Genomic DNA, 12955 nt, shown 5'->3' on the forward strand with positions numbered 1-12955 from the left:
GGCAAGGGTATGCTCGGGATTAGACGATTTTCCTTTTGATGCTTGCTTGGATTACTTTGGATTTGGCCTAGGAGTGGGTAGTTTATCCCCAAACATCATGCTCGTAGTTTGTTTGGAAATTAAACTCATGTGGTCGAAACTTGCATTTTGTACGAAATTCGTAATTATGGTCGATGTGGGCCCGGTGTTGTAAAACTCGATTTTATCGTGGAAATCTCTTAGTTTTAATTATTGTAATGTGTTGTGAAAACGGTTTCGTCTAAAAGTGTCGGGAAGCGAGTTTTCCGTTCGCTTAAGTTGGACTCCGGGGACAGCCCCTGGCAGTTCATTTGGACACCGTCCCATTTGCTTAGACACCGTCCAGCCCTTCACAACTGGACGCCGTCCAGATACACTGAATCAGAATTTTTTTTTTTAGGGTCGTGTTTTCGACTGGATAACGGGTTGGGTCGTTACACCTCTTTTGTTGATTTTTCTTCGTAGGTGGTCGGCCATGAGTATTTTTTTTTAACTCGAGGTTCTTGAGTGTCTGTTTTACCATTATTGATTATCCTTTATCTTTTTCAACAATTTTTTTTACAACTTCTGATTGCTTATTAAAGTTTTCAGCAAAGTATCGAAGTTGACTGTCACAGCTTACATCATCATATTGTTTGCATATTGACGGTGAAATATCCAATTTCCTCCAAAAAAATATCAATCGAACTTTGGGAAATATATTTTTCTGCATTCAAATATAAATAACCAATCTTTTGTTCGAAATTTTATAATGATAGTTTATTACAATGTATTGAGTGCTAAAGAATATACTCACATGGAGTTATATACGTTAAAATTTTGCAAACACATGGTAGTCCACAAGAGGTCCCCGGTCGACAATCGCAGTCATCTTTGTGATCCTTAAATCGTTCAGGTCTTCAAGCATTTTTTCAAAGCTTTATGTAAAATATTACCGAGCAAATGTGTGAAGCACTGTAGGTTAAGGTTATGAATGCGAACAGTTATGCTCTTTTCCCAACTTTCTTTGATAGCTTTATCTTGCGACCGCACAATTTGGTCAATACAACTTACAAATCTATCTATTCTAGAGTTTGAACTCTTCAAATATCTTTTTAATTGGCGTGCTGACTCTCAACTCTGTTGGTTGTAGTATTTCCAAAGTGGAGATGTTGATCAATCCATACAGATACAAACATTTCCTACATGTGCACCCCCTGAATGACTGTCCGGATGCCACAAGTAGACCCTTACCTCGTACGCATTCACGACCCTTACTTATTTCCTTCATCCTCCACCGTCTGTCGACAATCTAACAACACATTTAGACTTGGGTCCCTGACACTCTTAGACGTTGGAGATTTCAGGAAGGCATCTATTTCCCCGAGATCGGAGTGTCTTCCACTAATTCTTAAGCATATCCAATTACTTAGGAGCCGCCTCAAAACATACCATATAACTCCTTGTCACATGCATAACTCCACACGACACCCATTTTTAACTTCTGGAAAGGAATATGGAAGCATTACCCGAACCCGAGCATTTTGAAGAAATGCACCAGGACATTTAGACTTTAGAAAACAACTACCGAAACCGAGCATTTTGAATCGTACCTGGACTCGAGCATTTTAAATCGTACTCCCGAGTATTATTTCATTTATTCATGCATTATCAATTCCAGTAAAATGTACAATTGTACTCCAAAATCTTATTCTATGTGGATCTGGGTATTTCTCATGGCTCTGAAGAGGGTTGCTTCCTTGTCGGAATTTGTGTGGTCTCGCTAGAGTTATTAGCTTTCCGATCTCTTTTCTATCTTTCTCCAAGAAGCGAATACTTGGTATTCTGGTTCTTGTACTGGTTGGTGTGGTGGTAGTCGAAGGGTTTTTCGGCATGCTTCTTTTTGGTCAGGGTTGTCGGTTCTTCCTGGCTCGTTTTGCTTGTCGTCCTTGACAATCTATTGCTTTGGTGTAGTGGCTGTGGACTGAGTTTAAAAGGTGGTCTACTGATTCCGGTGGGTGGCTGGCGGTTTATTTGTTTGATCGTTTAGTTGCGGTGGTGATTGGTGTTCTCCCCGTCAGCGTCGTAGATTAACAATACCTATTTATCTTTTAAATTGCTACCGGATTGGTCACCCAAGATCTTTGGTTTCTACCCGGACTACATGAACTCACCTTTAGTATTTATATTTACTTCATATGTATTCTAATAATAAACTACTAATACAATTTTTAATGTATACACTACTACAAAAAGCGCCATTAAGACGTGTTAAATAGCCTTTTAGACGTGTTTTCCAACACATCTAGATGTGATAGCACTAATTGGTTGATGTCAATTAGAGCGGTTCAAGGAACCTGTCTTAAAACTCTAATTTAGACGTGTTCCGTTAGTTGCAATTAGACGTGTTTCGTTAGTTGTAATTAGACGTGTTCCATTAGTTCAATTAGACGTGTTCCGTTAGTTCAATTGGACGTGTTCCATTGGTTAACCCTGGTTAAAATTTATAACATTTCAATTAATATACCCGCCAAATTTTTTGCCACATAACACCTGCCAAATTTTCTGGCACCAGCAATGATTCAATTACAATCGTCGTGGTTGAAATTACCCACAGACTAAACTTTTCGTGTGGAAACAATTACCCTCGAAGGGAATACCCATTTACATGCATTTTTGGGAAATTCGTGTGTAATTGCTTATTACCCACGAATTTAGGTCCTTTACCCACGAATTCAGTCCGTGGGTGATCGGCTAGTTTCTTGTAGTGTCTGCAATGAAATCAAGTACATGAAGGCAACATAACAATAAACAAATAACTGTTGAAAATCAAAACAGATAATTTATATCAAAAAATCTGAGAAATTGAAATTCCTACTAACTCATTTGAGAATAAGACGCAGAATCACCAGTTATGCTACACAACATAGATTGTTTGCATTCTGTCTGGACGAAACAAAACCTGTTTACAAATTCAGAACAACAATGTCAAAAACATTATAAGGTAAACCTTCATGGGCAAATTGTAAGCTTGATCAGTACGAGTTAGCACATATATATCTACAAACAAAAAGACATTAACATACAACATAACATTGAAAAAACATAAATAAGAACTTACCATCAGTAAGCTCAATTCTTACTGGATTACCCACAATTGCTAGAGTGATACGTGAATCCCACGGGCCTTCAACTTAGGCTATGTAATAATCCTGTTCAGCTTCAACGCCTTTTAAAATACACAAAATAAAGTGCCTACAACTTAGAGCAGGGCACAAAAGCATCAATAAACAGCTCATGTCAGAGGCAACAATAAAAACTAAAAAAAGCATGAAAAAAATAACGAATAAGAAACATACCATCACCAACCAAAAATGCATCCATACACCAACGTATATGCTACATTTGAAATTCAAAATCTACGGTACTACAAACGTAAGCATTTAATTCGAACAACCAAACTTAAAAGACAACATAAATAAAATAAAAATGTTACTTGAAAAATAAAAGATAACCAATTATGTTCTCACAAGTGTAGCAGCAAATGCCCGAAACAAAGCAAAAATCTAACATCCAGTTCGAAATTAAGAACAATAATAAACATAGAATCAAACCCTGGATGAATACTCTGTTTGAAACCTCATATTCAAAGAACAATCGTAGTAAAAAAGAAGGTCAAAATATTTTTTCCTGCATTTAAAAGATAAAATACACGCATCTCATTGTATTAAGAGTGAATTAGACCATTAAATTTCCTGAAAAGTAAAGTTCAATACTTTAATTAACGGGAATGTCAACCAAAGTATGTGCAATATATACAAAGAAACGATGTTAGCAGAAAGGAAAACAATTACGTTCATTCAGACATTTACACAAACACTTGGTGTGCTACATAAAATATATATTCATTAAAGAAACTGAACAAATGATGTATGTATTTCCTGGGAGGATAATTACCTGGAAACAGCACAAATGATCTTTAAAAGAAGAATCTAAATAAATTTGCAAAAACAATCGTAAATTAAAAGAACAACAATACAAAAGGAGATGATAAATCGAACGAAATTAAAAAAAAGGCAGCACGATCGGTCCTGGCTGTTTGATGTGTACTCCACCTCCAGCGCCACTTCATACCTACCATTTATTAGCGGTGGTGGTGATAGGTTTAATGGAAGATGATAGCAACCGGTCAGAAGGTAGGGTAAAAAGTGTCAAATGTAGGGTTTGTAGGTGAATTTAGTTTGGGAGTTTGGGTTAGCAGTTGAGAAATCGTTGGGGAGAATGAAATAGATATTGGCTGAGTATTGGAATAGATAGTAGGCTGAATATTGAAGAGAGGGGTTGAGAATTAGGGAAAGAATGAACTAAGATGGAGGTTTAAAAGTTTAAAGTGATTTAAAGGAAACAAGCCAGCCTAAAATATTTAATAACACGTCTAAATATTAACATATTTAGACGTGTTACTATCAATTAGACGTGTTCCTGGTAAAACTTATTAGACGTGTTTTCAATTAGACGTGTTCCAGGTACAACTTATTAGACGTGTTTTCAATTAGACGTGTTCCAGGTACAACTTATTAGACGTGTTGTCAATTAGACGTGTTCCTGGTACAACGTAAAATTATTAGTTATTTAGACGTGTTGCAAGTTTCTAAATAGACGTGTTCCTTCTATTATTTAGACGTGTTCCGGATTTTATTTTGGAGAATGTTAATTAGACGTGTTCTTTTAGCTTATGTAGACATGTTAGTTCATTAACACTTCTAAATGAGGGACACTGAATGAGGCGAAATGTAGTAGTGGTACTTAAACTCCAAACATATATATACGGGGTAACATATTATATTAACATAATAAAGTAAATTTAATTATATTTAATCAAACCAAATCTAGCATCGTATATACAAAATATTTAATTTAAATCGATTGGAATATACACCCATCGTGTATTTTATTTGCATGTATATATTCCTTTAGAGACAGTGCTAGCTATAACAGTTGACATTTATCTTCAACTTTGTAATACTCCATTTTCAAGTCCTACATAATTTATCTACATAATTTATGGACCCACATTTTTTTCCAACTGGCCAATATATGAACATAACTGGTGGTGATCCTATATTTATACCTCCTCAACACTTCCAATTATCACCACCAAGTGCCTGTTTGTGCTCAAAAACTTACACAAAATGGCGGAAACTGGTGGTGGCGTTACGGTTACCGACAAAATAAAAGGATGGTTTCCTGAAAGGGTTCAACTTCACATAGCTATGCTTGCTTTGCAATTTGGCTATGCTGGTTTTCATGTTGTTTCTAGAGCTGCCCTTAATATGGGCATCTCCAAGATTGTTTTCCCCGTCTATCGAAACATTCTAGCTTTCATCCTTCTCCTCCCCTTCGCGTACTTCCTTGAAAAGTATGTAATTTTAATTAACTAGTTTACTTATAACTGGAAATATTAAAAATACTATGTTTGGTATTGCTTTTATTATAAACTTAGTATGAGAATTATTATTCCAAACTGCTTATATTGAGTTAAATATAAACAGTTTTAAATAATCAATTCTTGGCTTACTTATTCCAAACTGATTATCTGATTATTGTCATCACTAATTTCTTTGATCAGGAAGGAGCGGCCACCGATTAACCTTAATTTTCTCGTTCAATTCTTTCTTCTCGCGATAATAGGGTATGTGTCTAAATTAAGCACTTGAACATAAACCACAATCTTCAACGTTCCTTTAATATTTTTCTAATTACAATTTGCTTAAAAACATCATCATTAGGATCACTGCGAATCAAGCTTTCTACTTATTAGGTTTGGACCACACCTCTCCAACATTTGCATCCGCCATTCAAAACTCCGTTCCTGCCATCACATTCCTCATGGCCGCGATTCTAAGGCAAGTCCCCCAACCGTTTAAAACCATTATTTTAAACAGACAATGTTTTGCCTGTTCAGACTACTCGAGAAAAAGAATATTTTTATCCGGATGTACGCTGCCTAATCAGGTTGTCACGTGACCGTTTCTTACCCTCTTCTTTGGTCAATTCAAGATACGCTGTTAGTGAAATTTGACCTGAGACCTGACTATGATTGACCGACTTGAATAATCGACCAGTTTACCAAAGTAGATCGCGAACTCTTTCTTCTTTGCCTTCAATTAAATCTAAAAGAGACCTATAATGAAGATATTTGGCCCCAACCCCTAAGTTTAAACCAATAATTTGTTGATTAATATTTCTCATATAGGAGTACTAATAAAACTACTTTTACTCACTTTAACTACAGGATAGAAAAGGTGAGACTTGACCGAAAAGATGGAATATCAAAAGTTGCTGGAACTGTATTCTGCATAGCCGGTGCATCAGTGATCACGCTTTACCAGGGTCCAACAATATACAGCCCATCACCATCCCTACATAGTGTTAGAGCAGCTTCACCGGTGTTGCAATCATTAGGGGATGCAAATGGGAAAAGTTGGTCACTTGGGTGCTTGTTTTTGATCGGTCATTGCTTATCGTGGTCCGGTTGGCTAGTTTTGCAAGCTCCGGTCCTAAAGAAGTACCCGGCCCGGTTATCATTCACTTCTTACCAATGCTTTTTCGGAGTCCTACAATTTCTAGTTTTAGCTGCTTTTATGGAAAGAGATATCAATGCTTGGGCTATTCGTTCCGGTTCCGAGCTTTTTAGCGTGTTTTATGCGGTGAGTGATTTGAACTCACAACATGATTAACCATCCGAGGGTTGTGACCGGGTAAAATAAAATAAAAATAGAAAGTTGGATTAAAAGAATAGTAATTTATCGGTCAAACATACTTTACAAAATTATACGAGTAATATACAACATTTATAAAATATATTTAGTGATGTACGAATAAATTTTAGTGAATAATGGATCATTACCCGTAAGTAAATGCATAGAGCATCATATCATAACGAATAACTAACTTCATTAATAAAAAAAAATTGAATTGTTAACAGGGCATAAGTTTGATGATGATATGATCACAATCTAGGATTTGACTATCTAATTTTGTTTTCTTTTAAATAATAAAAGTAAAGTATTCCAGATCGATCCAACCTACGCATATTCCTTTACCAAAAGTTACCCTTTTTAATCTAGATATTGTTTTTTTAATCACCACTTAATGGTCCCAGAGTTTATTTAGTTTTTATATTTTGTCACAGATAGTATAATAATTAATTAATGTGTAATTTGCTATATAATGTAGGGTGTGGTAGCATCTGGGATCGCATTTGCTGTACAGATATGGTGCATTGACAGAGGTGGCCCTGTTTTTGTGGCCTTGTATCAACCCGTTCAAACCCTTGTGGTCGCACTCATGGCTTCAGTCGCTTTAGGCGAAGACTTCTATTTGGGCGGGTACGTGACTTACAACCATCACAACCCCACCACACGTGTACCCACACGCACACGCGCACAAGCACATTCAACGTCAAACACAATTTTCATTAAAGAAAATTCTAATGTTTTTGTGATTGTAATATGACTACTCATAAAAGTCATGTTCAAAGCTTTATTACAAGATTAATTAGGAGATACTCCGTAGTAGTTATGTAGTTGGAGACATACCCACATGTACTTGTACAACGACCCCTAGTCACAATATTATCTGTATATATTGTGGGTCAAACCATATTTACACATGAACTAGACAACTAATATTGTGGGTCACCAATTTATTAACATTCAATTATCCGATTGGTTTATGACAATCGAAAATGGTCATACAATAAACGTTTGATGTGTACTTTTTGATCGTGTGCAGGATTATAGGCGCGGTGTTGATCATAACGGGGTTGTATCTTGTGCTATGGGGTAAGAACGAAGAGAGGAAGTTTATGATACAAAATCAACCCGGATTAGTCCAAGCTCCAATAGACCATGGTGCACCAAGGATAACGAGCCACAACAAGTCGATCACACAACCTCTACTACATCAATCAACCGAAACCGTTTGATCAAACATAGCACTTCAGTTTTTTTTTTTTTTTTTTCCAACTAGTGTGTGGTGCTGGGATTATCAGGCAAAATTATGGAAGTTCATATGCATCTACTTTGTGAGAAAGAAAAAAAGAAGTTTAGTGTGTTTATTGAACATGTATCTTTGTTAGGGATGTTCTCGTTATTAGTGTTAAAAAACATTTAAGGCTCACCATATTACCGTAGTCCATGTGCTTAGCTAAGTGGTATTTATTCATATATCCATATATTTGATTGGTATTTATTCATATATCCATATATTTGATGCTCATAACATGTACGAAAGTACTAGTTTTATGAGTCCGTACATTGCACGGCACTTATATAAATTAGTATACGATTACGTTAGTATTGATACTTACCAAATGTATAATACAATTATAATAAATAAAAAACTATTTATCGCCGATAACATTTGTATCGAAAGTATTACTATCAAAAACATTGTATACGATTACGTTAGTATTGTACACACTTTATATAATGTATATGATAACATGAGTATGAGGTATTGAAAACATTAGTATCGTAAACGTTAATATTGAATAAAATTACAATACAACAATCAGTTGTTCTCATACAATGTTGCAAAGTTTTTTGAACTTAGAGTCATACATTTATGAGCCTGTCCGTTAATATACGTATCCCAAATGTCAAAAAGTTGATATACTTTAAATTTATTTATTTAAATATCATAATTGTATTTAAGTATATATACTTGATTGTTTATTTAAATTAACTTATATATCTAATTCTATTTAAAGTTTATTCATTTATTTTCTGTACATTTCATACACACATTTGAGTTGTGGAGTATAATTTATGCTCATATATAATCTTATGTAATAGCAAGGTTGCAAAATTCGCTATTCGGAGATTAATCGGTCGGGACTTTGAAAAGATTAAGCGGCAATTCGGGGATTAATCGGATTGTACTGTATACATTTAAATATTATATTTTAAAAATTATATATGTAAATATAGAAAAAAAAACCATGAATATAAAAATAAACTCTAACATAATTGTTTAAAATTGTTCATTTTGCTCCAAAACTATAAAAATCTAGTTTAAATTAATGTTAAAATGTTAACCATTCTTGACTTTGACCGATTTTGGTTACTAAATTCGGTTTTGATCCATCAATTGACGTTGACCGCTTAATTAAACGGATTTTTAGAAATCGAAACGAATTGCTCTTAAAAATGATTAATCGGAGATTAATCGGTGAGTAATCGGGTTTTTTACAACACTGTGTAATAGGGTGCAGATCTTGTTTACTACTTTTTTGTGTATACCTGCTAATAGTTGATAATAATATTGTCAGATTTAATATTTAAGTAATTGTATTATACTTAGAATATGATTAAACAATATTATGTTTTATATTTATATTATTTTATTTATTTATTTAATTTAAACTATCATTTTATTTTATATTTCTGTTAACGTCACATGTGAAGTTCTATTGCTCCTGGTTTACTTCCATTTTTGTATTCATATTATTTAATATTTAAAGTAATTGTATTTAATTCAAAAAATATAAATAGTTTTCTTATTTAAGAAAATCAATTAAATATATGAAAAGAACAATAGAATGACACGTGTCAAGAATAAAGGAGGAGTTGACACGTCAGCATAATGGCATGTGCTTTATATAATGTATAGATAGATAGATATAATATTGTATGACTTTTAGTTTTTTTTCTTTTTCGAAAGAACAATTTTTATTAAACGCGAATTGGGCCAGCCCATTACACAATGTACACGAGACTGTATTGCACGAATATACAAAATAAGGTTGCAGAGAATGCAACTGAGAATTAAAACATGAACATAAACATGTAAATTAAACTACACAAGACCAAGGATCATGAATCAAGGATAGCCAATCCATCTTGCAGTTCTTGATACGGTTTGAGATCCACACAAACGATTTAAGTTGAATTTTCATTAGAGCCGTCGCACTACTCCAACAACGATTTTTGAAGACATTTTGATTACGATTACTCCACATTAAATACGCACAAGACCACTCCAATGCTTGCCAAATACTCGAATTCAAGGGGGATTGAACACGATTACACTTCCACGAAAGGTGTCATTTAGACTAAGATTTGCAACCGCGCCAAATCCCACCAATTATAAACTCTCTCCCAAATATCAAATGAATGGCGACAAAATAAAATAACGTGGTCAATCGTTTCCACATCTTCATCACATAAAGGGCATCTAACGGAGTTAAGATCAATACCTCTTTTATCGAGTTCGGTACGAACTGGAATCCGCCTTTTCAATACCCTCCAAATAAAAGTCTCCACTTTTAGTATAATATATCTATCTATAATCTACAATTTATATTTATATTTATGGGAGTTGCTAGTATATGCCATGGTGGCATAAGATAACTAGCATTTAATAATCAAACATTTCCATTTTACATGCTAATCCATATTTATTAGCTTTTAATTTTTATTTTTACCCATTTCACCTTTTCCTATACTTACTTATTCCATTTTTTTTTATTGCAAATTACCATATTAAAGAAAGATTACAACCTTTTAACAGTAACTTACATACACCTTTGAAGCTAGAATATTCAATATGATTTTGTAAGAAATAGTTGCAAAAAGTATCATTATCATTTTCTATTTATTTAAATATAATATTTTAATCAAATAACTCAATTTTAGTTATTAGTTACACCTATAAATATATACGGAGTTTATCTTTAAAGATTTGGAATCATGCTAGAAACCTCTTTGTAGTGTTTCACTATAAGATAATATATTTAAAATTGAATTAGGGTATATGTAATTGTTTATTTTTATGTCAATGATGATTATATTTATATTTATTTATTCATATGTATATTCATTTATGGGTTTTTATTTCGAAAAGATAGGGTGATTATATTCATGATAATAGCATGCCTTCTCACTTTTGAAAAAGGGAAGTTAGAGAAAGGAATATTATAATTAATGTTCCTTAAATTAGAACGATGATTTTTTTTTAAAAAGCAAGCAAATAATATTATTACCGAAAAGATGAGAATTACAAACACAAGAAGCCTACAAGTCGGAGGCTCCTTCCACGATTCTAGACGACATGGATACTACATCTATTTTAAATGAATAGAGCAAAAGGATTACAAGCGAAAACAAACGTCCAGCTATTCGAACCACAACTATGAGCAGTTAGCCTGGATCCACTATCTGATTAGGATTTGCTATCCATTGAAGCCATTCGATGTTTCCTTTTTTCGACCTATTGCATATCCATTCGAAACTTAGGGTTTGTATCTCCTGGAAAGCAATTGGTGCAACCCATTTCTGGTTCTGGAAAAGAAGTATATTTCTGTTTTGCCATATAACATAAGCTGCCACCCACGTGCTGAAATGCCCCGTTCATATCTATTATAAACGTTACATAATAATTGATTTCATTGCGAGGTATTTGACCTCTATATGATACATTTTACAAACATTGCATTCGTTTTTAAAAGATAAACTTTCATTACATCGAAAGTTGACGGCATGCATACCATTTCATAATATATCCAACTATAATTGACTTAATAATAATCTTGATGAACTCAACGACTCGAATGCAACGTCTTTTGAAATATGTCATGAATGACTCCAAGTATTATCTCTAAAATGAGCGAATGCACAGCGGAAGATTTCTTTCAAACCTGAGAATAAACATGCTTTAAAGTGTCAACCAAAAGGTTGGTGAGTTCATTAGTTTATCATCAATATTCATTTCCATCATTTTTAATAGACCACAAGATTTCAGATATTCAATTGTACACGTAACCCGAGTACATAATAACATGCGTAACTCGCGAAATAAAAATCATTCATATGGTGAACGCTTGATAACCGACTTAACTTTAATGCATAGAATATCCCCAAACAGAACCTCTCGTCTGTATAATAATAATAATAATCTCGAATTACTAAAGCATCCGTACCTCGGATGGGACTTGTCGAGGTCCATAGATCTATCTTTAGGATTCGCGTCAATTAGGGGCCATACCCGTTTCCTAATTATTAGGTTACCAAGCTAAAAAGGGGTGATATTCAATATTCATAATCCAGCCATAGAATGTAGTTTTTGATCACTTGTGTCTATTTCGTAAAACATTAGTAAAATCAGCGCATGTATTCTCAGTCCCAAAAATATATATATAAAGGGAGTAATGAAACTTACAATACTGTATTTCGAAGTAAAAATACATATGACGGCATTGAACAATGCAGGGTTGGCCTCGGATTCACGAACCTATATCATGTGTGTGTATATATATATATATATATATATATATATATATATATATATATATATATATATATATATATATATATATATATATATATATATATATATATATATATATATATATATATATATATATATATATATATATATATATATATATATATATATATATATATATTAACACATATAATTGAAGTCAAATAAATTTATGTATTATTATTAATATAAATGTTATTTTTAGTAATTCATGTGTTTCATTAAATAAATAATTTATAAAATGTAGTTTTATTAAGTATATTTTTATATAACTAATTTTTATTGAAATAATAATAAAATTAATAGTAATATTGATAATAATAATAATAATAATAATATAGTTGTAATAATAATAATGGAAAAAGTAATAATAATGATAGTAATAATATTAAAAATGATAAAAATAGTAATAATAATGTTAATACTAATAATAATAATGATAAAAATAATAATAATGATAATAAAAATATTAATTTTAATAATAATGATAATAAAAAAAATTGTATTATTTTTACAATAAAAATTATAATTTTGATCCTAACTCTTAATACTAATAATACTTATTAATAATACTTGATAGTAATTAATGTAAATAATAATAATAATAATAACAACAACAACAACAACA

The 12955-nt window shown here is 32.7% G+C and overlaps 1 protein-coding gene across 1 annotated transcript; it reads left to right on the forward strand.

Moving 5' to 3' along the window:
• Positions 1-5144: 5144 nt before the first annotated feature.
• LOC139846816 (protein WALLS ARE THIN 1-like) lies at positions 5145-8186 on the forward strand. The gene is made up of 6 exons (XM_071836351.1): positions 5145-5416; positions 5627-5689; positions 5787-5903; positions 6293-6707; positions 7237-7388; positions 7795-8186. The coding sequence occupies exons 1-6, from the start codon at positions 5190-5192 to the stop codon at positions 7985-7987; spliced, it is 1167 nt and encodes a 388-aa protein (XP_071692452.1). The 5' UTR covers positions 5145-5189; the 3' UTR covers positions 7988-8186.
• Positions 8187-12955: the final 4769 nt, after the last annotated feature.

This window comes from Rutidosis leptorrhynchoides, chromosome 5, assembly GCF_046630445.1.
Source record: "Rutidosis leptorrhynchoides isolate AG116_Rl617_1_P2 chromosome 5, CSIRO_AGI_Rlap_v1, whole genome shotgun sequence".
Taxonomy (NCBI): domain Eukaryota; kingdom Viridiplantae; phylum Streptophyta; class Magnoliopsida; order Asterales; family Asteraceae; genus Rutidosis; species Rutidosis leptorrhynchoides.